The 25,977-nt window shown below is 39.5% G+C and overlaps 1 protein-coding gene across 2 annotated transcripts in view; it reads right to left on the bottom strand.

Moving 5' to 3' along the window:
- Positions 1–25,977, bottom strand: part of POU6F2 (POU class 6 homeobox 2) — a 586,290-nt gene that overhangs the window by 272,956 nt on the left and 287,357 nt on the right. For both annotated transcript variants that reach the window (XM_064290152.1, XM_003406904.4), the window contains one exon: positions 25,286–25,514. In XM_064290152.1, coding sequence (XP_064146222.1) covers positions 25,286–25,514 — 229 coding nt within the window. The remainder of the gene's footprint in view (positions 1–25,285; positions 25,515–25,977) is intronic.

The following is a 25,977-nucleotide window of genomic DNA, read 5'->3' as shown; positions in this document are numbered from 1 at the left end:
CAAACCAAAAGATTCACTTAGCATCTCTTCTTGAATCTCTTGTTTCTGTGATGCCTTTGTCCCTAAGATTCATTTGCGACCACTTACTGATTACATTTACTCCAGGATATTGTCTCAGATGGACAGGGCGAAAAGCCAATATGGAATATTGACCTTAGCAGCATCCTGTGATTACATGGGCTGCCCCAGCCATCATTAACCACCCTGTTTTATTTTCTGAGTGGCACAAACACTGCCGGTGACAGATCCGTGACCTTTCCCCTTGAAATGTTATGAACTGAATGCACTGCAGAAATGACAGGAGGGATGGATGTCAAATGGTTGTTTAAATGCTACGTCAGAACACAGAGCCGCCATCTTGGATTCTGATGTGAGAGGACATCATGGTCGGGGGCTATTTGCTTTCAATTTAAACCAAACAACTAAAAATCAAGCTAAAAGGAGGCAAGCAGTAGGCCACCCCCTGCCTACAAAAACAGACACTCTTAGTTAGCCTCCTATCAGGAGCAAGTTTTAAGATTTTTAACGTTTTATTTTAAATCAGGACAGTAATCTTCAGTCCTAACATGGTAAAAAACTGATTCAAAGTATATTTTGAGGATACAACTGAAAACACATATAAATAAACAATGCAGAATTCTCTTAAAACCTGATTGTAAATGTATTTAGACCAAATCTGCAAATCCAAATACTGTGGATCAATTAATTATTTCTGGAACATAAAACCTGCATGCAGGAAAATTAGCTGGAGTTGAGTCTGTCTACATAAAAAAAAAAAACCAAAACCAAACCCACTGCCTATGTCTGTCTACATAGCAGGGGTGAATCCAGGCCCATCTCTCGCAGAACCCACTTTTCTCCTCCCACACCTACAATAGAGTAACTTCACAAAGATTTCCCTGTGACCTATACTTATAGAGCTGTAGTCTCAACCCTGGCTGTGCAATTAACCCAACCAGGGAGTTTTAAAAGGTACTGATGCCCTGGTGGCGTAGTGGTTAAGAGCTCGGCTGCTAATCAAAAGGTTGGCAGCTCAAATCCACCAGCTGCTCCTTGGAAACACTATGTGGCAGTTCTACTCTGTCCTACAGGGTTGCTATGAGTCAGAACTGACTCGACAGCAATGGGTTTGGTGTTTTTGGTTTGATGTCAGAAAGAACCCAAAGAAGGCACCCTAAAAAAATTACAAAGTTGCTGCTGAGTCCATTCTAGCTCATGGTGACCCTGTGTGTGTCCGAGTAGAACTGTGCTCCATAGGTTTTTCAGTGACTGATGTTTCAGAAGTAGATGGTCAGGCCTTTCTTCCAAGGTGCCTCTAGGTGGACTTGAACCTCAACGTTTTGGTTAGCAGCTGTGTGCGTTAGCCGTTTTCACCACCCAGGGATTACAGGGTACCCTAGGCCTGTTTAATCAGAACCCTACAGTGGGGCTGGGAATTGATATTTCTGCAAAACTCCTCAGGTGATTCTGAGGAGCAGTCCTGCTTAAGGACCACCACTGTAGATTATAGGGATAGGAAGTTAGCACTCTAACAGAAATAAATGTGATACTTTTTAAATTTATTAAAATAACTATTTCTCCTATTAGAGAAAACAGTGAGGAAATTTCACAAGTGAAAAATACTTGATGAAAAGAGTTTAAAATGAAATGGGACAATCCAAACCTCCAATCATAAAAGTAAGAGTTCTCATGTTTAGTGGATTTATTGAAATATAGAACAAGTACCAATTTAGCCAAAGGCCTTAACCGTCAGAACTTTTCAGAAGCTCTACCTATATTCAGCTGTGGTTCATAGAGAAAGAGATGAAAAGACAGAAAAGAGATACAGGAAAATGGATTTTGAAATTCTAAGGCAAATAATTTCATGGTTTATGCTTTAGCATAGGGGTCCAAGTATTTAAATACATCAAATGTTGAAGGTACAGTAATTCAGAAATTATATGCTTCAAAAAGTCATGACCATCTGCCAAATATAATAAATATAAAGGGAAAAAGAACAGCGTATGTAATTAAGCCCACTACTCATTCCCCTCCTCCCTTTTTTTTTTAACATTCACATCCTTTCATTGATACTGAAATAAGATGGACATTTCTTTTTTTATTTTACCATTTACTTTTTTTTTTTATTATTGCTGTAAAGATATATGTAACACAATACTGGCCAATTCATGATTTTTCGCCTGTACAATTTAGTGACACTTGTTACATTCATTAATCATGTTGTGCGATTGTCACCAATATCCACTGTGAAATTTTCCACCACCATAAACGGAAACTCATGCTTTCTAAACAATTCTTCCCCCTCCCCCCCTCCCTGCCACTCCTAGTAAAGGCCAATAAACTTTGGTCTCTATACATTTGCCTATTCTAGATATTTCATCTGAGTGAGATTATATAATATTTTTCCTTTTGGGACTCACTGACATCACTCAGAGTAATGTTTTCAAGGTTCATCCATGTTGTAGCCTGTGTCAGGACTTCTTTTCTCTTTATGGCTGACATTTCTTTTTTTTTTTTTTATCAAATAGAAAGGAGTTTTAGTCTTTCTTTACTACGACCTACTCCTTTGGCCACAGAAATGATTGTCATTGTTTTTACAGAACTGGAATCAAAGGGGAGAAAAATGGACCACTTCAGAATGGCTGGTTTCTGGGAAGATATGAATTTACCATTCTGCTAACCTGTTCTAGGAGGTCGTGAGGTGTTAATCATACTTTTGAGACAAGGATAAAATGGTCGGAGGTAAAAGCTTTACATTCAGTGTATTTGGTCCTTTCCTGTATGTTCTGAAGGTTCTTTCTTGGACATTACCTAAACAATGCAGGAGCAAAGGAAGGGGCAGTGTTGCTTTTAAATGTGCTGTTAGATTGTATTTGTGAGCGTTTGATGTTCTTCTTTAATAACCTCAAGTAAAAGGCTGAATGAATTCAACAACAGTAGCTGAAAAAAGTGCAATGAGTCATATTATAAGAAAATGGAGAAAAGGATACAGGACTCTCCACTGAACACAATCCTATATTGTAGGCAATCTGTGATAACACCCTTTTCATTTCAGTTCAGTCCCATAAAATTACCACTAACATTACAACTCATGCAGAACACAGATAAATGTAAAAATGTCACAGAATTCTTCCAGATGGGACTTTTAGTTCCACTAGATCACCATCTACTTTTTTACTTGTCTAATATTTCATTACAACCTTCCATAAGTTAATTTTCTTTCCACTGACCATGTAAATCACAAATCAATTTTCATTTAAAATGCCTGACTACAGATTGTTCCTGAAAGCTCAGAGCCTATGCTTCAGTGAACTCTCCAACATCCTTAATGTACATTAGAAAAAAATGTTGTTTTTTTAAAAAATCTTTTTTTTTAAAGGAATTAATTTTACATTAAAGTCTGGCATGAGACCCGAGGCATCCTAGTTCCCCTCCTAAAATGCAGATGTATTTTTAAGGCATGAAATCACATGTGGTCAAACATTTTGTAGTGACAAAATCTGCAAATATGGCAACATTTCACACCAGCATGAAGTACAGCATGTTTGTTGAAGAACACACACACACACACGTACACATATTACACACGCAGGTATGTGGCTATTTAGTCCAGTTTTTAAAAACAGAATTATGGATCACAGAATGGTACCTGACGATTCTGGGAATATTGTGGCTGTGGAAATTTTGCCTTGACAACAAATAAATACTTTGGAATCCCAGATTTCCATCCCACGGGAGATGAAGGATTTCAACCTCAGTCATTTCAGATTTTAGATATACTCTCAGAAATATTCAGACAGAAAAGGCCATCTTATGCTTTTGTTATACGAATGTGAAATATCCTGATCAAAACAGCTTTCATTTGGGGGAAGGTTAAGCAGTTACGAACCAAAAAAATCCTCATAAAACAGGCCTCATTTCAAGTTTTAGCTCATTACTTAAAAGCCTATTATTATAATGGCATCTTGAACAGCGTTTTATGTTTGATAATATTCCTGATTTTTCCCAATTTCAAAGTGTTTACTTTTTTTATTGTGGTAAAAATATATATAGGAAAACATTTGCCAATCCAGAAATTTTTACACATACAACTCAGCAACATTGATTACATTCATCATGTCAAAATGTTTAAATTTTTAAAAAAAAATTCATAAATGGTATTTCTATTTGAAGACAATATTGAAATATTTCAGGTGAGAAGTGCTCTGAGTTCTCATCTTCAAAATACAGTCGGCAGAAGAGTGTAAATCAGTAAATCACATGGTCACATAATATTCTGGGACATTCAGAAGGCAGGCACAGGTATGGAGAGTTGTCCCTGCTTTCAGAGAGAAAACTGCACTTACGGAATCAGCCGTATTTACTGAGGGTCTCCAGGATTTCTGAAAGGCTGTGATTGAGAACTGACATGTCCTTTGTGCTCACTCCCGAAGTTAATGAATGTCAGTCATTACAGAGAGTCTGGGGCTGATCACCTGGTCTGGGTTATTATTTTTTTTCCCCAGTAGCAGTGATTTTTTTTTTTTTTTTTATTACTTTTTCCTTTGTATTTCATAATAGTATCATTCCTGTGACCAACAAATTGTATTTTCAAGTTTGCTAGTTGGGGTGAGGTGAGGCAGCCATCTGTAGTGCTTGGATGTGTCCATTGGGGGGTGTCAGTGGAGACCTTCATTAGCAGTCTATCCCGGCCACCTCATCTTCATGCCCCATGAGTAGCTGGAGTTTAGCTAAGACATACGTGGATATGAACCTGGAACCTATGCTCGATAAGTTAGACTTCAGCTGGCTAAATTACAGATTTCAACAGCTACTTTTCCTGTTTTTATTTACTTATTCTTTTTAAGTGAAGAAATGTAAGAACATTAGTGTTCTGAACCACAAATGTTCTCAGACCAGGGCTTTTGCAGTTGGAAAAGCACACAACTTTTTGACTGGAAGTTGGCCAAAAAATTCATGCTGTTTTATGACCCCCTCATTAATCTCCAAAAATATGCAATACGGTTTTATGAGCACCAATCCTTCATGATTTTTGAGGGCCTTACAAGGGCTCTATTCTTAGGAGGTGATCTGGCTGCCTTATCCTGTACTCTGTTCTCTGCCAGACGATGGGGCAGACTGTATAGATTATGAAAATGCCAAAACTTGCTAGGAAAGTGTAGCTTTGCTAACTCCAGTTCACACTTGACTTAAACAATACCGTGCCTTGCATATTAAAACTTTAAAAATAACATGCACCAGAAATGTCTAATAAATATATTAACTGTATAGGATTGTCTAGAAATGCTAAGGAAGAGAATCAACTTTTGTTAGTGTAACTTGAAGCCTTTATAATGAATGATAAACATTTAGGCTAGAGTAAAACAGGAACTAGGAAACAGCATTTATTAGAAAAGTACATATCATGCTCCAGGAGTTCCCACCAAACCGAAGCATGAACATGGTAGAAACATTCTTGGAATTCAAAGCAGGAAAGAAGGCAATGCCTCGGCATGGAAGAAATTCTTATGATTCAGGAGGAAACTCAAAGGTATGGGAGATTTCAAGATTAAAAAAAAAAAATCCTGCAAAGGAAAAGAGAACCTGAATCTCTTCCAAGAATACCTCAGTTGAATTCTAACAGTCAGCATTCTACTGAACAGGGCACTATTTGAAAATCTTCTTCAGGGAAATTTTTTATTTTATCTACAGGTTGCTTTTGTGGGTGTGTGCAATGAAATCTTTAATTGTGATGGAAGATTTGCATTGCAGGAATTTCTTTCATAGAAAATATTGCTGGTATTAACCTGCATCTATGACACATTTGTATGCACCTAAAAATGTAAATCCAACAATTATACAAATACTGTAAGTATAGTATTCACTGGTCCATTTGAAGAGCATGATCAGAAGTCTGTAGCGAACTAATTTCTCTCTCAAAGAATGCTCCTTTAGAAGTATACTTCTATATCCTTAGTAAGTTAAAATATGTAGTATGTTTTTCCCAAAATTAGGAAATGCCTTAACTCCTTCGTGATTCCTGTTAGTTATTTATTTTCAAGAGCAAAAGTTAGCTGAAAAAACCCTTTGGCGCCTATACAGATTTCAGTTTGTCTAATCAGAACCATAGGCATAGCTTCCATTCAAGAATATCCCAGAAGGGAATGCTAGAACACAGTATCAGACAGATTTGTAAATGGCCTGTTGCCTTCTTACTAAAAATTTCCAATAATTTTGCAGAGGATATTTGCAAAGAATTGAGGTGAATTTCTGAAAGATCCAGAAAGCATTCTATTTAAGTGCATTATCAGATTCAACTGAATGCTTGATATTTTTAAAATATTTTTAGGAGTTGTCTATCTGCTGAGGATTAGTTATTCGAACTATCGACCTAAGGAAATTAACAACGGGAGCAGAGAGAGGCTTTTCCTGGTAATATGTTGGACTAACATAATATGGACATCTTTCCTGCTTCCAATATGTAGGCATTCTGGAAAAAATGTCAAACATTTAAATATATAGGCAGAAGGGAAAATCTTCAGGCATCAGAAACCAAAAGGGGTAAAACCCAAGCAGCCAGCCTGCTAACTGACACCTGGCACCCTAAGAGAGGACATGAATACAGGCCTGGACAGCTTGGGGCTGATGCTTGGGCACTAACACAAGGACAGGATATACGACCTTGGACAAAGAGGCAAGAAGGAGTGTTTGCATTGATCCTTGTATAAAAATCCAGAACTCTGAAAGGGCTGCCCCATCAGTGAAAGGTGATTAGACAAACCCCATTCACTAGCTGAGGGTATTCATACAGATGTCTGTCTCTGTTAAAGGCTCTAACCAGTAACCTGTTGCATGGAATTGATTCTGTCATGGTGACCCCATGTGTTGCAGAGTAGAACTATGCTCCATAAGGTTTTCAAGGCTGGGACCTTTTAGAAGCAGATCATTAGGACTTTTGGGGGAGGCACCTTTGGGCGGGCTCAAACCACCAGTCTTTTGGTTAGTAGTTGAGCACTTAACAATCTGTACCACCCAGGGATGTTAAAGGCTCTAAGTAGGGAAAAATGTTTGTGGAAAATTGAAAGCCAGGACTGAATGTTTCATGGTATAGAGTCTAAATTTATATAATGTACTTAGTACAGATACCTCTAAGCAGAGAAATTGTTCTATGGAACTTACTGGGCATTAGGCAGAAGCAAACGCAAAGCCTTTTATTAGCAGTCCTTACACAACTCAAAGTTTGAAGGATTTCATTAAAAAAAAAATCTCTGCTTGAGTTCAAAATAAAAAAATTATTTACCATACAAGGAAATAATCCACCGCGAGGGAGAGAGAAACAATAAGGACTAGTTTCTCAAGAACTTAAGCTAAAAGTTAGTTGGAAAGACTATAAAATAGTGTATTTAGGATAATTAAGAAAACCGAGGAAAAATTGAAACCATAAAGAAAGAAGAACCAAATAGAACATCTAGAAATAAAAAACAGTCTTTAAATGGAAACCGTGTTGGCGTAGTGGATAAGAGCTACATCTGCTAACCAAAAGGCCAGCAGTTCAAATCTACCAGGCACTCCTTGGAAACCCTATGGGGCAGTTCTACTCTGTCCTTTAGGGTTACTATGAGTTGGAATTGACTCAATGCAACAGGTTTGGTTTTGGTTTAGTCTTTAAATGAAAATATTAATGTTAAACAGAGATTATGCACAACTGCAGAGAGAATTAGTAAGCTGGATGATAGGCCTAAGGAAATAACACAAATGCAGCACAAAATACAAAGCGAAAGAAAATATGTGAGGAAGGCTAAGAGACACGGACAGTAGAATAAGAGGACCCAGTGTACATTACAGGAGTTCTCGATGCAGACAAGTGAGAGAATGGGTGAGAAGAGATAATGACTGAGATGTCAGGAATTACAAGTCCCAAGAAGAATAAATAAAAAGAAATCCATACCAAGGTCTTTCACAGTGAAACTGCAGAATCCTGAGGACAAAGAAAAAAAAAAAAATATATCTACCACAACAACAACAACAAAAAAGGCATTTTATCTATGAAGGAATGACATTGTTTATCATCAACAAAAAGCAGAAGACAGGTGAAATGGAATAAATTCTTTAGTTGCTAAACATAGTTATTAGCCTAGAATTTTAAGCCCAGCTAAATAATAAAAAATAAGGGACACGAGAAGCATTTTCAAACAAATGAAACTGTTTATGACTAAGAAATCTTCACTGAAAGAAGCCAAAGGCCCTGGAAGGAAGGAATAGGACCCGTCTGTTAGTCTGTTCCACCAGGCGCTCCTCGGAAACTCTATGCGGCGTTTCTACTCTGTCCTATGGGGTCACTATGAGTCGGTATCAACTTGACCGCACTGGGTTTGTTTTTTTTTTTTTTTTGTTAGTTTGTTGTACTGCGGTGGCTTCCATGCTGCTGTGATGTTAGAAGCTATGGCGCTGGTATTTCAAAAACCAGCAGGGTCACCGATTTCAGCACAGCTTACAGGGTCACTATGAGTCGGGTCGACTCATCAGCAACAGATTTAGATTATTTTTAGGTCTTCAAGACTAAGACAGATTTAAGAAGAAAAGCCTTGCGATCTACTTTCAAAAATTACCCCATGAAAACCTTATGGATCACAACAGAATATTGTTCAATATAGTGCTGGAAGATGAACCCCTGGGTTGGAAAAAAAAAAAAAATTTAAATACACAGTTGTTGCAACAATGGATTCCAGCATACCAACGCTGGTGAAGGGGGTGCAGGACGTGGCAACATTTTATTCTGTTGTATGTGGGGTCACCATGAGTTGGGGCCAACTAGATGGCAACTAACAATAACAACAGTTAAAACTAAGTGAGCTGGTAAACACAACGATAAACAGAATAACTAATCCTAGGCATCAATGATGTAAGAAGATGGGAGAGGATGATCAATATTAAAGTGTTCTAAACCCCACTTATTATTTGGGAGGAAAGACAAAAATACTGATTAGACCTGTTAAGGCAAGCACACGTTCAATATATAAGAGTTACCACTAAAATAATAAAAACAAAATATTTAACTTCTAATGCATTTGATGGGGAAAAGAAAACTTGATTTATTCATTAGAATGCAAGGAATGAGAAAAAGAGCAGAAACACAGGGTAACAAAACAAACTTACAAAATAAGATAATCAAAATAAATTCAAATATATAATTATCTATGTGTCTCAACATGGATAAATCTCAAAGGCAAAATGTTGAGAGAAAAAAGGCGAGATATAAAAATATGTTTAGAGTGCTCTACTGCTATGTAAATCCATAATCAACACCCAGTGAAGCAGCAGTCAAGAAATCAAATAACGCATTGCACTGGGCAAATCTGTTGCAAAGGACCTCTTTAAAGTGTGAAAAAGCAAAGATGTCACTTTCAGGACTAAGGTACGCCTGACCCAAGCCACAGTATTTTCAATGGTTTCATATGCATGTGAAAGCTGGACAATGAATAAGGAAGATGAAGGAAGAATTGATGCATTTAAATTATGGTGTTGGTAAGGAATATTGAATATACCATGGACTGCCAGAAGAACAAACAAATCTGTCTTGGAAGAAGTACAGCCAGAATGCTTCTCAGAAGCAAGGATGGTGAGATTACATCTCACATACTTTGGGCATGTTATCAGGAGGGACTAGTCCTTGGAGAAGGACATCATACTTGGGAAAGTAGAGGGTCAGTGAAAGACAGGAAGACCCTCAACAAGATGGATTGGCACAGTGGCTGCAATGATGGGCTCAAGCATAGCAACAATTGAGTATGGCTCAAGACCGGGTGGTGTTTCGTTCTGTTGTACACAGGGTTGCTATGAGTGGAAGTGACTTGACAACAGCTAACAACAACCATTACTGTAAAATTTTAATACACCCCAAACAATATATATCACGCACATGCATAGTAAATGCATAAACACGTGCATAGGCAGGGTAGTGGTTACTTCCAGGAGAGAGAAAGGCTAAGGAACGACTGGGAGGAGAAGTAGAGGTGGGTTTTAGCATAATTCATAATGTTCTCATTTTTAAAATAAAAATCTTAAAGCAAACGTGGCAAAATGTTAACATCTGTTAATACTAGATCAGTTAGTATATATATTCCTCTTTTTTCAAATATTTCAAAGAGTATAATAATTTTTAAAAAAAGGAGTTTATATTTGATCAGTGGAAAATGCTCATAAATGCTACATCCTTCTTCTATCTGTATAGATAACAATCCCAAACAGTTCCTATACTGCAGCAAAGAACTCATAAAACACACTCTCCACTTTGTTAGCAAAAACGATCCTTTGTGGTTTTCTTCTTGAGAGCTCAAATTTAAATGTATGCTTATTTTTATTTTTCATGAGCATAGCTTTTTACCATATGCAATTTAAAATTTTTCTAGTATCCATTCTTAATAAAATAAAAAGAAACAAGTGAAATTCATTTCAATAATATACTTAATGCAATGTATTCAAAATGTCATTTCAGCATGCAATCACGAGCTACTACTTTGTATGTTTTTATTTTTTTGATACGAAGCCTTCAAAATCTGGTATAGATTTTACACTGATAAAACCAGAAAACCAAACATATTGCTGTGGAGTCAATTCCAACTCATAGCGACCCTACAGGACAGAGTAGAACTGCCCCATAGGGTTTCCAAAGAGCAGCTGAGCGATTCCAGCTGCTGACCTTTTGGTTAGCAGCCTAGCTCTTGAGCACTTCACCACCAAGGCTCTTTAACACTGATAGCATATCTCAGTTCAGACTGGCCACATTTCAAATGCTCAGAAGCCACATGTGGCTCTTGGCTACCACATTGGATTTTGCAGCTTTTGGTAATAAAAACAGCTATCATTTCATGTTGCACTTACTGGGTGTCAGGCACTAAATATTCCACACATTATCATATTTAATCCTTAAAATAAGCCTACAAAACAGCTGAGGAAAGCAACTCTCAGATATCAGAGTGCCTAGCCCAAGGCCACACAGCTAGCAAGCAGTAGGGTTGGAATTACCATTTGCCAATGAATCCATTCCAATGCATGGCCACCCCATTCAGAGTAGAACTGTGTACCCTAGGGTTTTCAATGGCTGATTTTTTGGAAGTAGGTTGCCAGGCCTTTCTTCTAAGGCACCTCTGGGTGAACTCAAACCTCAAACCTTATTTGGCAGTCAAGCATGTTAACCACTTGCACCGCCTAGGACTGGGTTGGAATTAAACCTGGTTAGTATGATTCCTGGTGGAACAGGGTTAAAGTGCTCAGCTGCTAACCAAAAGGTTGGTGGCTCAAACCCACCAGCTGCCCCACAGGAGAAAGATGGGCAGTCTGCTTTTGTAAAGACTTATAGCCTTGGAAACCCTATGGGGCAGTTCTGGTCTATCCTATAGGGTCTCTATGAATTGAAATTGACTCGGTGGCAGTGGGTTGTCAATGTGATTCCAGTGCCTACTCTATGAATCACCATCCTCGGTGGCTGCCTACAGGCAGGACCTTTCTCCTCATTGTTCCTCTCCTGACCATGTAGCTTCTGTGTTAATTTAGTACCTCAAATCTTATTCTTAGCAGACAAAATTGCAAATAATCTGGTTTGCCGGCATTTGGGTTTCAATTGAGTAAACACCTTACCTGAGCCCAGAAATGGTACTAAGCACACCCCTCCTTTGCCCATCTCTAGTCGAGGGGCTGGAATATGGAATCTAGTATTTTCTCTGACTCATAATGACTTAAAAAATGTGGTAAAATGCATGAGAGCAACAACTTGCAAAAAAAAAAAAAGGAAAGGCTGATATAATGTAGCTTGACATGCTGTAGCCATCTTAGGTCCTTTTGTCTTTATCCACTGTTCCAGTATTTGACAAATTTCTATTTCTATCCTCTCCATAAAAGTGTCCCTAGTTGGGGAAGTTGTGCACCTCTCATGGTTTCATAATAAACTGGAAGTGAGTAACGGTACAAAATCAAAGGAAATAAAACTCCAGTTGCTGTTCCTGCTGGGGTTGCTTTCTGAATGTGGCTTATACAATATTTCATCTGTGCTGACACCTTTCACTCTCAATTATTTGGCTGCTGTCAAAACAAATCAATCAAATTATAGCACTGTGTCTTCATGTTACCATTCCATTGTAAGTTAGCAGTATTAGCTTTGAAATAAATGGAAGTATAAATTTTATCTTGATTATTTATTTAATGCAACTTTCACCCATGTGAGTTATTTTCCAAACACAGCAGACTCAAATTATCTTATGTCAAATGTTGAATATATATATATGTTCTGCTAAGAATTTCTAAAATAATGGCACACAGGGGAACTGAGATGCATAAAAATGTGTTAATGGACCTGTATATTTGCGTTAATCTTAACCCAGTGACAAATGGCACACAAAATACGTGTGTTTTTAATTTTGGCTATAAGCTTGGTTAGTACAGTTGGTTAATATAATTTGGAAGAATATGACACTAAAGGACAAGGTCAATGATGAACCAAAGTTTTTCAGAGATTTATTTTGCTTATAATAAGGTATAATTTTCCAAGGTAAGACATTTTAAAAAAAAACAACTGTATTATTTATACTAGAGCTTTTACCAAACATCAGAGCCAAGCATCACAAAACTGTTTCCACTGCCATAGACTGCTAAGGCAGGCATGACCCCCAAAGGTGCTTAAAAAAGAAGCAAGGAAGGAAAAAAAAAAAAAGGACTCAAACATTTTCAATTTTGAGATTTTTAAGGCTTCAACTACATTTTTAAATAAAAGATTTAAATCAATTGAGTTGCTTTCCAGCAAAAGAGCAAACAGTGTTGAAGCTTTTATGTACAAGATCTTAAAATAGCTTCTTTATACATGGAAACTTGGCATGTCCTTAGAAGATAAAAACCAAACTAGCAGATGCTTTTTTTTTTTTTTTTGGCTCCTTCTTGTTGCACTCCAGATATATAAGGGTAAAGCAACAGTCAAAAGTTCCAATGTGAATGAGTAGATTATGTCTAATGAACGAGAATTCAAACACAAGAGCCTCAGCATACCCTGATGCAAACAAGCGAGGAGGCAGTGAGTGTCTTGAGGAACTATCATTTCTACCCTCTACGTGTATCAGGGGGAATAATATGTTGGAAACTCTTTTTTGGCCTCTGTTGTAACTGCCTCTTCCTCGTCCACGGTTTGAACTGTGATGTACCTTCCCTAACCTCTTCTCCCTCAGAAATTTCTTCCCTTCCTGGTTTCTGTCATATATGTTGATGGTTTCTACATCAGGATCTCCAGCACAAATTCCACTCTCTGTTCCAGACCCATGTATTTCCAACTGGCTACTAGTATTTCTATTTAAATAGTTCACAGGAAACTGAACAAATCACGTCAAACAGAACTAACAAGCCCCTCGTCTTTCCTCCCATTCCACTACATTTAATCCATCATCAAGTCATATAAAACCCATCTTTTTAATGTCCCCTAAATCAGACCCCTGCTCTTCATCACTGCCACCAGAATCTTTTTCCCCTGGGTTACTGCAGTATCCTCCTAACTAGATTGTAGATCCCAGTGCCTACCACAGTGCCTGGCAGATAGCAGATACTTGGTAAGTATGTGTGGAATCGATCAGTCTTTGTGTGCAGTTCATGGGAGGAAAGGAGGTTTAGCTTTTCCCTAGAGAGGCTGAGAAATGTAACTGTGACCTCTCATTGGTAGTCTGCTCTGCGGGAATTACACACATAACACAAGGCTTTCTTGGAGAACACTACTTCTCCATTCCCTAAACAGTGGGCACGGGGGAATTGAGAACCATTTTCTATTTCCATATTTTCAATACCTGCCCCCTTTACACATTCACCTCCCACAGATAAAGAAGTCCTCTTTATTTTGATTCCAGAGGAAAGATGAACAAAGGAGCCCAGTTCCATCTCGTTCTTAGTAACGGAGTGCAGTTGAGAGGAATTTCAACCTTGGTCCTTTCCTCATATAGGCATCAGTGCCATTCTAGAGGCAGCCATCTTGGAAAAGGGCTAGTCACATTGGCCAACTCATACCTGGCTTGGAATCTAATCCAGTTTGCACACCCTAGTGTCGACACGTTGCTAGATGACATCATCAAAAGCCCTGATAGATTTACAGCCTTATTATGTGCAAACTGGGGATCACATTACTTCCCTGCCTTTTGCTTTGAAAATAAATGCCTTGGCTTTGCTTTGACATTTATGTGGCAGCTGGAAACCATTATCCTTTGACAATGCTTTATTCCATTGACAGTATCTCTTAAATACGCAGTATACTAGTCATACTCTTCATTCATGTGCTTCCAGTTTAATCCATGCCCCAGTGCCTCAGTGACACCTGCTTCAAGGATAATATACTGCAGAACGGGCTTCTCCAGGTATTTTAAATAAAAAGTCTGAAGCCTGAGAGACATGGAGGTTTGAAAAACTGCCAAAGAAAGACACATTGCAACTACTTTTCATAACTTCTTTACAGTGGATTTGGTATTATTGTATGGTATGTCATGTGGGGCTCTTCAGAATAACACTCCAAATACAAATTTATGTACTAAGTATTTTTAATATTGGACTTGGTGACAGCCAGCCAAGTATCAGAAGCTGAGAAATCATTGCATACTAAAGCCAGAGCCGGTTCTTCTCATTTCTAGCCACTGTGGCTGGTACTGTGTTCTCCTTTTCTGTGAGTGGTCTTAGATCTCTCCTTTTATGTTCAAGCCATCACTGGGGGAGCTACCTTCTGAGTGCAGGCATCACTCAATAGCACAAAAGTAAACCACAAGGAAAAGCAGCATGTGTGGCTGATTATGTGTTTTGTTCTTCAGGAATGGTGGGAAAATGCACAGGACATGTTTCACACCCCACCCGCCTACTCCTTACCAACAATTTCTTCTTCAATCCATAAAATCAAGCACCTTTAATGGTAACCTATATAATTAAATATTGCTCATACATCATTAATGTGTAGGTGTATAATGAAGTGTGTAAATACGTAATATTCATGAAAATATCGGAGCATAATTGCACTGTTTTCAAGTGAGTTCATCTCGAACATATCAGTGCTTGGTACAGGGCCTTGCATATAGTGGATGCTCAGGTTCTTTGATGGCCACTTGCCACACACAGGAGAGGCACCCAAGGTCCCAATACTGCATTCTTCCTGCTCCTCTGGAGTCCCTGAGCACTGCAGTTAACACGCTCAACTACTAATCAAATGGTTGGTGGAAGAAAGGCAATCTACTTCCAATAAAAGCAACCATTGAAAACCCTGTGGAGCACAGTTCTGCTCTGACACACATGGGGTCTCCATGAATCAGAGCTGACTGGACAGCAAGTGGTTTTCCTGCCCCCCCAGCTCGATTTCTTGCCACCCTAGGACTTCTCACTTAAGCAACAACCAAAACTTGCCAACAAACGCCATGCTCCTCAAGCCTTCTTCTCTACACTGAATGTTCTCTTTACTTTTCTTCACTTGACTAATTCCTACTAATTCTTTAAAATTCATTCACTCATTCTAGAGTACCTATTATGAGTCAAGCAATGTTCAAGGTTCTTGGGCCACATCACTGAATCAAGCAAAGATCCCTGTCACAGACTTTATGGTCTAGGAGCAGAGTCAGACACAAACAATAGATTTATACACAGGTGTCCTCCTCTATAGCACCAGAGCCAAGCATCGCAGTGCTGCTTCCACTGCCCTAGACAGGTATGTAGTCATGACCCTAAGCACTTAAAAAAGAAGAAAGGATATAGAAGGACTCAAACATTTTCACTGCGAGATTTTAAGGTTATGTCAAAGGTAGTGTTATGGGAAAAGGAGATAAAGGAAGGCCGGTAAAAGGAAGGAGAGAGGGAGTGGGGCTTGATGCTTTCTGGAGAAAGAGTGTTTCATGCTAAGGAAACAGCACATGCAAAGGCCCTTGGGCAGGAGTATGTTCAAAGAACACCAAAAAGACAAGAATGCCTTCATATTGAATCTGATTAAATTAAAAAGGGGTGGGAGGAATAGGAATGAATGAGAAGGCAAAAGAAATTAGACTCAACACGTTATGTATTGGGGAAAACTTTGGCACATGGAACTAACTGGAACAAAAGGATCAGAAGCAGTCTTGATTTCTGAGAAGGCTATATTACCAAAACCAAAAACCAAACCAAACCTGTTGCCATCAAGTCGATTCTGACTCATCACAACCCTACAGGACAGAGCAGAACTGCCCCATAGGGTTTCCAAGGAGTGGCTGGTAGATTGAAACTGCCGACCTTTGGGTTAGCAGTCATAGGTCTTTAACCATTGCATCACCAGGGCTCCCAAAGAAGCTACGAATTTTGAACTGTTGGAAACTTCAAGCAACCTTCGGTTCCCCCAAGCTTCCACAAGCCACACATGAACTGAGAAGGTCCCCAGAGAAAGGTACATTCCTCAACTTTCTCTTCAGATGTAGCCAAGGAAGTTAATGAACAGAGAAGAATCTCCCAGGGAGTGTAGTCAAGGGCTACAGAGAACAATGGCCAAGGGTGCTTCCCTAGAGATGCCCAGTTGAGGAACCCTCTCCCTGGCCCCAGAGAAGGGGATCTTCACAAAGTCTGCCCACTGGGACATCAGAATCTCCATGGAGATATATAAACAAACTCTGGTATATTCTTAAAGTGGAATGCTCCTCGGAAATTAAAACAAATGAACTACTGATACAATACACACAAAAATATAGATGAATCTCAAACCCATTTGGCTAAGTGAAAAAAGCCAGCAAAGAATACATAGTGTATGAATCCATTTGTATGACCTTCTAGAACAGGCAAAACTAAGCTACAGCAACAGAAAGCAGATCAGGGGTTGCCTGGTTGGAGGAAGGGGATTGACTAGAAAGGGGCACAAGGGAACGTTTTTGGAATAATGAAAATGTTTTATGTATTGATTGAAGTGGAGGTTACATAGGTGTATGCAATTATCAACTGCACAATTATCACTGAACCGAGCACTTAAGATTCATACATTTTATGGTATATAAATAATACCTCAATTAAAACAACAAAAACAAAAAGGAAATGTAAAGTAACTTGCACATGAAATCCCTAACCCCAATACTATACTTACACACTTTACCACATACCGATTTTACTTTGGGGAGTCAGGGAAAACCAAGGCAGATTTCCTGCCTGAGCTAAGGGCAGGGAAACCATCCTTGGCCTTGATTTTTCACCTTGCCTTGAACCTAATTGCTTTTCCATGTTCAGGTTAAGCAGCACTCTCTAATGTATTTTTGGTCATTAATTTAAATGTTATGCTTGACTTAACTGGAATGTTCGCACTTTGATATAAATCTCCTCCTTAGCACATTTATGTTCTCCGTTTATGTGGTCCTATAGTGATTAGTGAGTCATCCTGGCCTGTGCCATGAGAACCAGCCACTAACCTGAATATGTGTCCTAGAGGCAGACACACCTCTGCTGTCCCATTAACCCCTTTGCTATGTGTTGTCACTACTGTTGAGGCTATATTTACCTACGTTTTGTGTATAAGTTAAACCAAAGCAAGAAATCCAACATGTTTGCCGTGAGTTTCGTGAAAACCAAACCAAACCAAACCAAACCCTTTGCTACTGAGTCAATTCCAATTCCTATGATCCTACAGGACAGAGCAGAACTGCCCCATAGGGTTTTCAAGGCTGTAATCTTTACAGAAACAGACTGCCACATCTTTCTTCTACAGAGAGGCTGGTGGGTTCAAACTGCCAACCTTTTGTTTAGCAGCTGAGTAGTTTAACCACTGTGCCACCAGGGTTCCTTGAGTTCGTTTAGCCTTTATTTTGCTACATCAAATAATACTTTCTGTTCCCATATTAGAACAATTGCAAATTGTTTTTAGTAAAGTTATTTGTGTTTTTAAAGAAAATAAGTAAAATGGGAGACATTGGTTAAGAGTTTATAAAGTATGTGACAGGTCTTAGTAATTTTCTTTGTTTGAGGTTTATAACTATTGGTCATATTTCACAAGCATGAGTTTGCTGACAGCCAGTTGAGACCAAAGCAATGTGAGCATGGGACAAAGGACACAGCAATGGAGGCCTAGGGGTAGGTGATGATGGTAGCTGCTTGGAATGAGAAAAGGAACATTTCAAGGTGAGATGGGAGGAGGCAATGAACCTCACCTACATGTAGGGACACAGGGTATTGAGGGGTAGTCATTTCTAGGTCTTAGCTAAGATTAGAACATTTATGGCCTACATCTCAGCCAGAACTTCCCTTAAAATAGCCAGAACCTAGACCTAACCTTTGGCATGTGACGTAAGAGTTTGTCTCTATCTTAGTTCATATTGTAGGGGGTCCTACTGATCTATTCTGTTATCCCAGCCAACAGACAGGCCAATATAATGGCTGCAGTACCCACTGCCTTTTCTGCTGATGGAAGAGGCCTAGCATGTTTCTTAAGCATGTTTGCTCATATTCTGTATTGTGCCAACCTGGCTTCCCCCTTCCACCTACATTACAGCTGATTGGACAAGAGGGGACACCTGGCTATGGAACCATCAATCTCTAGTCTGGCTAGGTAGCCTAGTATAAAAAGGCTCAGCTGCACAGAAATTTTCTCTTTGAGAGTTTGAAGTTTAGATAGAGATGGAGATAGGGATAAAGGTAAAGGTGATGGAGATGGGGATAGCAATGGAGGGGTCTTACTGGGTACGTTAGTTGGAAAGATGCAAGTACTCAGGGGATGCAAAACAGAAGGTGAACGAACAAAGATTATGGGCTAGCCAAACGGTAACCAATGCAATAGAGAGAAGTCACGAGAAGTGTTATGAATTGAACTGTGTCTTCCAAAAAGATACATTGAAGTCTAACCCCAGTACCTATGAACATGAACTTGTTTGGAAATAATCTTTGACGATGTTGTTAGTTTGATTAAGATGAGGTCATACTGGAATAGGGTGGGTCCTAATTCAGTATGAGCGATACTTTCATAATAGAGAAGAACAGACGCAGAGACAGGGAGGCAGAGGAAGGATAATACGTGATACTATAGAAGTAAGCCAAGTAATACCTGGAGCTACCAGAAGCTAGGAGAGAGGTGTGGAACAGATTTTCTCTCAAGCTTCAGAAGGAATCAACAAGGCCGATACCCTGATCTCAGACTCCCAGACTCCAGTCTGATAAATTTTGAGGTGATAAATTTCTGTTCTTATAAGCCACTCAGTTTGTGGTATTTTGTTATAGCAGCCTTACAAAACTAATACAAGGAGGGAGCAGGAGAAGATGGGAGGCAGGTTATTAGTCACTCTGGAAGTGAGGGCTACATACCTGTCTGCTGAGGAGGGGAAAATGACAGCCTGCAGCGTAGAGGGTCACTGTGTTTTTTAATGTCCAAACCTCATTCCAGGATCCCTGAGAATCCAGTGACCCTGATCCTAAGTTCCCAAGAGATTTCTAATTCCTTACTCTTGTGCTTCTTCATGTAGTAAGATCCCACCCATCCTTGAGCAAGAATCTGAGGAGAAAGGAAAAGCAATTGTCTATGCAGATAGGTTTTCTGCTGGACCATATGATCTCTTTTGCAGCAATGCAAAGTGTTTGCTGGATAAAATCTCAGACAAGATCTGCAAGAATACTTGCATGATGCAAGAAAGCTCCTCTAGAGGCCAGAGGTGGTGAGGGAGAGCAGGAGAATAAAAGAAACAAACAAAAAAAACTAGTTGCCATTGAGTCGACTCTAACTCATGGTGACCCCATCTATGTCAGAATAGAACTGTGCTCCATAGGGTTTTCAATGGCTGATTTTTCAGAAGTAAATCACCAGGCCTTTCTTCTGAGGTGCCTCTGGGTAGACTCGAACCTCCAACATCTTGGTTAGCCTAGAGAATTAATGAGGGCACTGACCGCAATACACATGCTCCCGCTACCTCCACTACCAAAAGAATAATCTCAGAATCTGGTGGAGGGCCCTGCTGGCCATATTGGGGAGTTACCAAATGAATTTTGGGAAAGCTCTAAAACCAGCATTTCTTCAAAGTTTAACATGCATAGAAATGACTTAGGGTCTTTTAAAAAGGCAGATTCTTCTCAGTGGGTTGGGTTGGGGCCCAAGATGCTACATGTCTAGAAAGCTCCCCTAAAGACACTGATGCTGCTGGTCTGGAGCCCACACTTGATGAGCGAGTGTGACATGGCCACCCCACCACCCTGCCTGAGTGGAGACAAACCGCTCTCAGTGTAATGGTTTGTCGTGAGTGCTCACTAAGACACATCTGTGATCCATGGCCTCACTGCGCTGAGAGCTATTTCATGTTACTTGATTGGGGAATGTAAATGAACAGGCTCTCAATCACTTAGGTAAAAGGGAAAACGCCTGAAAATTCATCCTTGCATTCCAAGCCATTAAGAAACTGATGCCAGTCATTTTCCATTTTTTTTTTTTTTCTTAGCAAAATTTTAGTTTTGAGCTGGAAGAACAAGCAGACTAGAGGGCCAGGTAGGAAGGTCAGAGAAGAGTCAGAAACAATTCCAACTGGCTGAGTTGTTTCATGAATAAAAACTTAACATTTTACAGTGAAGAAAAGGGGAAGCGTCCCTGACTAAAGGCACCACAGAGGAAAAGGTCCAGCCTACTTCAGGCTGGGCATTGACAACTTAAGTCCCTCCCCCTCACACTGACCAAGCAAGTCCGTGTTTCTAAAACCACCTTAGACGGTGGGGTTTCAACTACAGATGGGCAGACTTACTAGTCATTTTAACGGCGGGGCCGGTGGAGGGGGGTGAGCAATCTACACTGGCTATTGACTATATGAACGTGTGTAAGGATTCCTTGTGAGGTATTTATAGTCCATTTACAAGACCGCCACCCTTGAGGAACGATGATACTCAAGGATATCTAGGACTGGCTGGGTCTCAGAGTCACCCAGGACCCTGAAGATGACTTCTTGGCCTGCCAGGTATCTATTCACCAGCCCAAGAGTCCTACTACCTTCTGCTATGCAAGCTGGGAAGCTACGCAAACCACAGGCATAATTCCTAGGGGCTGCCAGGGGCAGCAGTTGGTTCCCTAAAGGTTAGAAGATCAGCTGTGCATCAGCTGCTGGCCAACTGATCAGCTTTTGCAGCCCACAAGATGGCTGGCTGGCATTGCCCTGCAAGTTGTGGTCATTGATTCTGGACACCTTGGAGATATGGAACACTTCCATGCTTTACTATCTCTATTGTCCTTGGGCCTCCCACAGGGTAACCAACTCCTTCTGATTTGCCTGGGACTTTCCAGGATTTAGTACTCAAAGTCCCCAACCCTGGGAAACACTCTGAGTCACGCACAAACCAGGGCAGTTAGTCACTCTGCTTTGCTGACTACTGAGGTCTGATGGTGAAGAAGTCATTTGGGAAAATGTGAAAGGGACAGAAAAGCCCAAGGAAACTGGAAAGCGGGACTTTTCTGAATCTTAACAGTAATTTAGGAATTGGCATTCACTCATAAGGATATTAAAGAAGAAGGTATAGGGGAAGGGGCTTGGCTAGTAAGACTAATTAAGAAGCTTTTCCTGTAACAGGCTGACTTGCAATTCAGGGATATTTTAATGACCCCTGCATCCAGAAATTCTAGCTGGATACAGAAGAGGATGTGGAACGAGGGATATTATTGCTGAGGTCAGATGGATCTTGGCTGAAAGCAGAGAATACCAGAAAGATGTTTACCTGTGTTTTATTGACTATGCAAAGGCATTCGACTGTGTGGATCATAACAAATTATGGATAACATTGTGAAGAATGGGAATTCCAGGACACTTAATTGTGCTTGTGTGGAACCTGTGCATAGATCAAGAGGCAGCCATTCAAACAGAACAAGGGGATACTGCATCATTTAAAATTAGAAAAGGTGTGTGTCAGGGTTGTATCCTTTCACCATACTTAATCTGTATGATGAGCAAATAATCTGAGAAGCTGGACTATATGAGGAAGAACAAAGCATCAGGATTGGAGGAAGATTCATTAACAACTTGCTGTATGCAGATGACACAACCTTGCTTGATGAAAGTAAAGAGGACTCCAAGCACTTACCAATGAAGATCAAAGACTACAGCCTTTACCACCACCGACTGCTCTGACACAGATCACAATAGAGGGTCTCTCAGAGCGGGAGAAAAATGTGAACAAAATTCAAACTCACAAAAAAAAGACCAGACTTGCTGGTCAAGAGACTGGAGAAACCCAAAAAGCATGGCCCCCAAACACCCTTTTAACTCAGTACTGAAATCACTCCTGAGGCTGACTCTTCAGCCAAAGATTAGACAGGTCTATAGGGCAAACAACACACATGAGAAACGTGCATTATAGTTCAATCATGTCTACCAGACTAAATGCACACAGAGAAGGCAGGAAGCGACAGGAAAACTAGACGAATGGAAACAGGAAACCCAGAGTGGAGCAGGGGAGAGTGCTTATACATGAAAGGGTTGTCAACCAATGTCACAAAACAATTTGTGTACTGTCTAATGAGAAATTACTTTGTTCTGTAAACTTTCACCTAAAGCACAATTTAAAAAAAAAAAAGAAGAAGACTGCAGCTTTCAGTATTGATTGCACCTCAACATAAAAAAACAAAAATCCTCACAACTGGACTGATAAGCAACATCATGACAAATGGAGAAAAGATTGACATTGTTAAGCATTTCATTTGACTTGAATCCACAATCAATGCCCATGAAAGCAGCAGTCAAGAAATCAAATGATGTATTGCACTGGGCAAATCTGCTGCAAAAGACCTCTTTAAAGTGCTGAAAAGCAAAGATGTTACCATAAGGACTAAGGTGCGCCTGACCCAAGCCATCGTGCTTTCAATTGCTTCACATGCATGTGAAAGCTGGACAATGAATAAGGAAGACCAAAGAATTGATATATTTGAATTATTGTGTTGATGAAGAATATTGACTATACCATAAACTTCCAGAAGAAAGAACAAATCTGTTTTGTAAGAAGTATAGCCAGAATGCTCCTTAGAAGTGCGGATGGCAAGACTTCTGTCATGTACTTTGGACATGTTATCAGGAGGGACCAGTCCTCAGAGGACGACATCATGCTTGGTAAAGCAAAGGGTGAGCGAAAAAGAAGACCCTCAAGGCGAAAGATTGACACAGTAGCTGCAACAGTGGGCTCGAGCATAGCAATGATTGTGAGGATGGTCCAGGATCGGGCAACACTTTGTTCTGTCGTACTTAGTTAGGGTTGCTGTGAGGTGGAATCTACTTGACGGCACCTTACAACAACTACCCACCTCTAACATCATCAAAATTTCAAGGGTGGAGAAAGGAGAAATGTTAGATTGTAGATGTTTAGTAGAAAAGAGCTTGACCATTAACTTCAATACACTTTTGATGATGATGCTGATAGAGGAATTAATTCAGATGCAAAAACTGAAGGATAAAAAGAGCGTGGTCTCTGGTGGAGCCTACTTAATCAGGTCACAAACCTCAAGATTCACTTTCCAAAACCAAAGGTGTAAAAAAAAAAAAACACCCAAAGTGTAAGCTAATACTTACATTTAATATCAAAACAAAACAAAAGAGAAAATCTTGATGGAAATCTACATTGCACCAGGTCACTAATTTTGAACCTGAAAATAACAGGTAACAAAATCCTACAAATACCAAATCATAATAAAGATATACCAAGCCTGTTTTGGGGGGCTCTGACTTTGGCATCCACCTTAACCAAGGAGGATTAAGGCATGACCTAGTAGTTCTGCGAGCTTATGTTTATTTATAAGGTTCTATATTCCCATAAGCACAAATGTTCCAAATGGAAGGTTGCATTTTGGTAATGCCCATTTCTTCATTAAGATTTCATAATCCATCTACATTAAAAAGCCTCTCCTTACACTTTGTTGCTCCAGCTTTCACCTTGTATATTCCTGCCTTATTTGCTTAATCCTAGATCCCGGCTTCCCAGGCACTCTCAAATTTGAAACAAGGAAAGTTTGTGCATTAGTGTGTCCTGGGCATGCATGATTTATGAATGGCAGGTTCCTGGCACGACTTAATAGTATAAAAGAGAAATTGTTTTAAACATTAAACTGAAAATCAAGAAGGGCAGCAATAGGTTGGGTATGAAAACACATAGCAAGTGAAGAAGTTTGAACCAAGAGTTAACCAGCTCTTATAGGGTCTGTTTCTTAACCTGTGGACTGCTGCTCTGACCAACTCAATACATTATAAGAAGGTCTGAAATTTGACCCACTGAAATAACACCTTAAATTGTTGTTCTGATAACTTACCCAGTCATTCTGCAAAAAATAAATAAATAAATAAAATTGAATTGCTAGCATTTATATCAATGGAAAAAACAAATACCTTTGACCAGTCCAAAAGAAATGTGTAATTAAATAAATATGTATTTGTAAATAAATTAGGCATCCTATTCAAATTCAGGCCCATTTCTCCATTACAATAATTCTTTCCCTGACAGAGTATTTTGTAAATCATTTTATCAGTTCATGTTATCAAATTTTTCTGAGAAAAGTCAAAATTTATATAATAGCAACATAATTCCCTTCCTAAAATTAAAGTCTGGCTCTTATTATATGTCCATGTAATATAAAGGTTTGATATAAAAAAAAAAAACCTGTTGCTGTCGAGTCAATTCCGACTCATAGGGTCCCTGTGGGACAGAGTAGAACTGCTCCACAGTTTCCAAGGAGCACCTGGTGGATTTGAACTGCCGACCTTTTGGTTAGCAGCTGTAGCTCTTAACCACTATGCCACCAGGGTTTCCAAAGGTTTGATATAGAAGTCTATTTTTCTCATTGCAAAATATGATCAAAAACAATAATAATTTCTGTTTAGTGGTTATAACTAAAATATACTTAGTAAGCAAAATAATAATTAAATTAAATGCCTCGACGGCAAAAATTTTAAATGATGCCTGAATTTGAGATGTTCCAACTGCTTCAAACACAAAGACGAAATGTTTAGCCTTTTTGTGGACATAGCTAAAGAACTTGTGAGATTGTAACTGAGGTCTTCCAATAACAACACAGTAATTTTACACGTAAGTTTTTGATATTTTGTGTAATGATTGCTCATAAATGCTTCCAAAAGGCCTGAATGTTTTCAATATCAAAGTTATGAAATGAAGATTGATAAAGCCCAGCACTTGAGCAGGCTCAGGATTCCCAGACAACTTGAAACTTTGCTTTCTACATAAGACATTTGTATCTTCTACAGCGAAAGCAAGTCTGAACCAACTTCACCTTTTGGGGCACTTTTCCTATCCACTGCAGAGAACACAGGGCAGCGAGTAGAGCCCTACATGGCATAGGGACACAATGCGTTACCTTGTAGATTTTGCAATGGCAGAGTCATAATGCCTCCGGCTGCAGCTGCTGCTACCAGCCCTTGGATGTTGGTGAGATTCGCTGTAGGCAGTGTGAGGACCAGTCCTTGCTGCCCTCCTAGCTGTCCGGCCATGTTGAAGGGAATGAGGATAGGCTGGTTGAGGGCAGGCGTGCCTCCAGGCATCACGCCAGTGATAGCAGAGGCCAGCTGCTGTGCCGTCAGAAGTGGCTGCAAAGAAACAGATAAATGGAGCTCACTTTACAGTGGAACAAAGGCATGGGCTTTTAGAATAGTTCCCTCCCACTGAAGCAGGGGTGGAAAGTTCCTGAACAAGTGGTAAAGAAACATGCTCTATACCCCACAAAGAAACTGACTGGTAGGAAAAAAAAAAGTTTTTAATCACATTTTACTTATTCGTTTGGATAATTTCATTCATTTTTGGATGTTCTCTAAGGAGCTCAAATACCTTTAAGAGTAATACCTTACACTTGTATGTTATTCTTCCAATGAATTTTCATTCAGCCCTACCCTCTAATATTTGAAAAAAAGAAACTTCGGCTAATTTACCCTGTGTTGTTCCAGAAAGTAGTCATCGGGATCAGTAGAATTTATTGGGTTAAAAATAGAAATGCAGTACTGTTTTGGACTGCTAAATTAGCAAAAATAATGTGAAAGAGTTATACAATGTAAC

The sequence above is a fragment of the Loxodonta africana genome, chromosome 8 (assembly GCF_030014295.1).
Source record: "Loxodonta africana isolate mLoxAfr1 chromosome 8, mLoxAfr1.hap2, whole genome shotgun sequence".
NCBI classification, from domain to species: Eukaryota; Metazoa; Chordata; class Mammalia; order Proboscidea; family Elephantidae; genus Loxodonta; species Loxodonta africana.
This window is presented reverse-complemented; position numbering and strand designations above follow the sequence as displayed.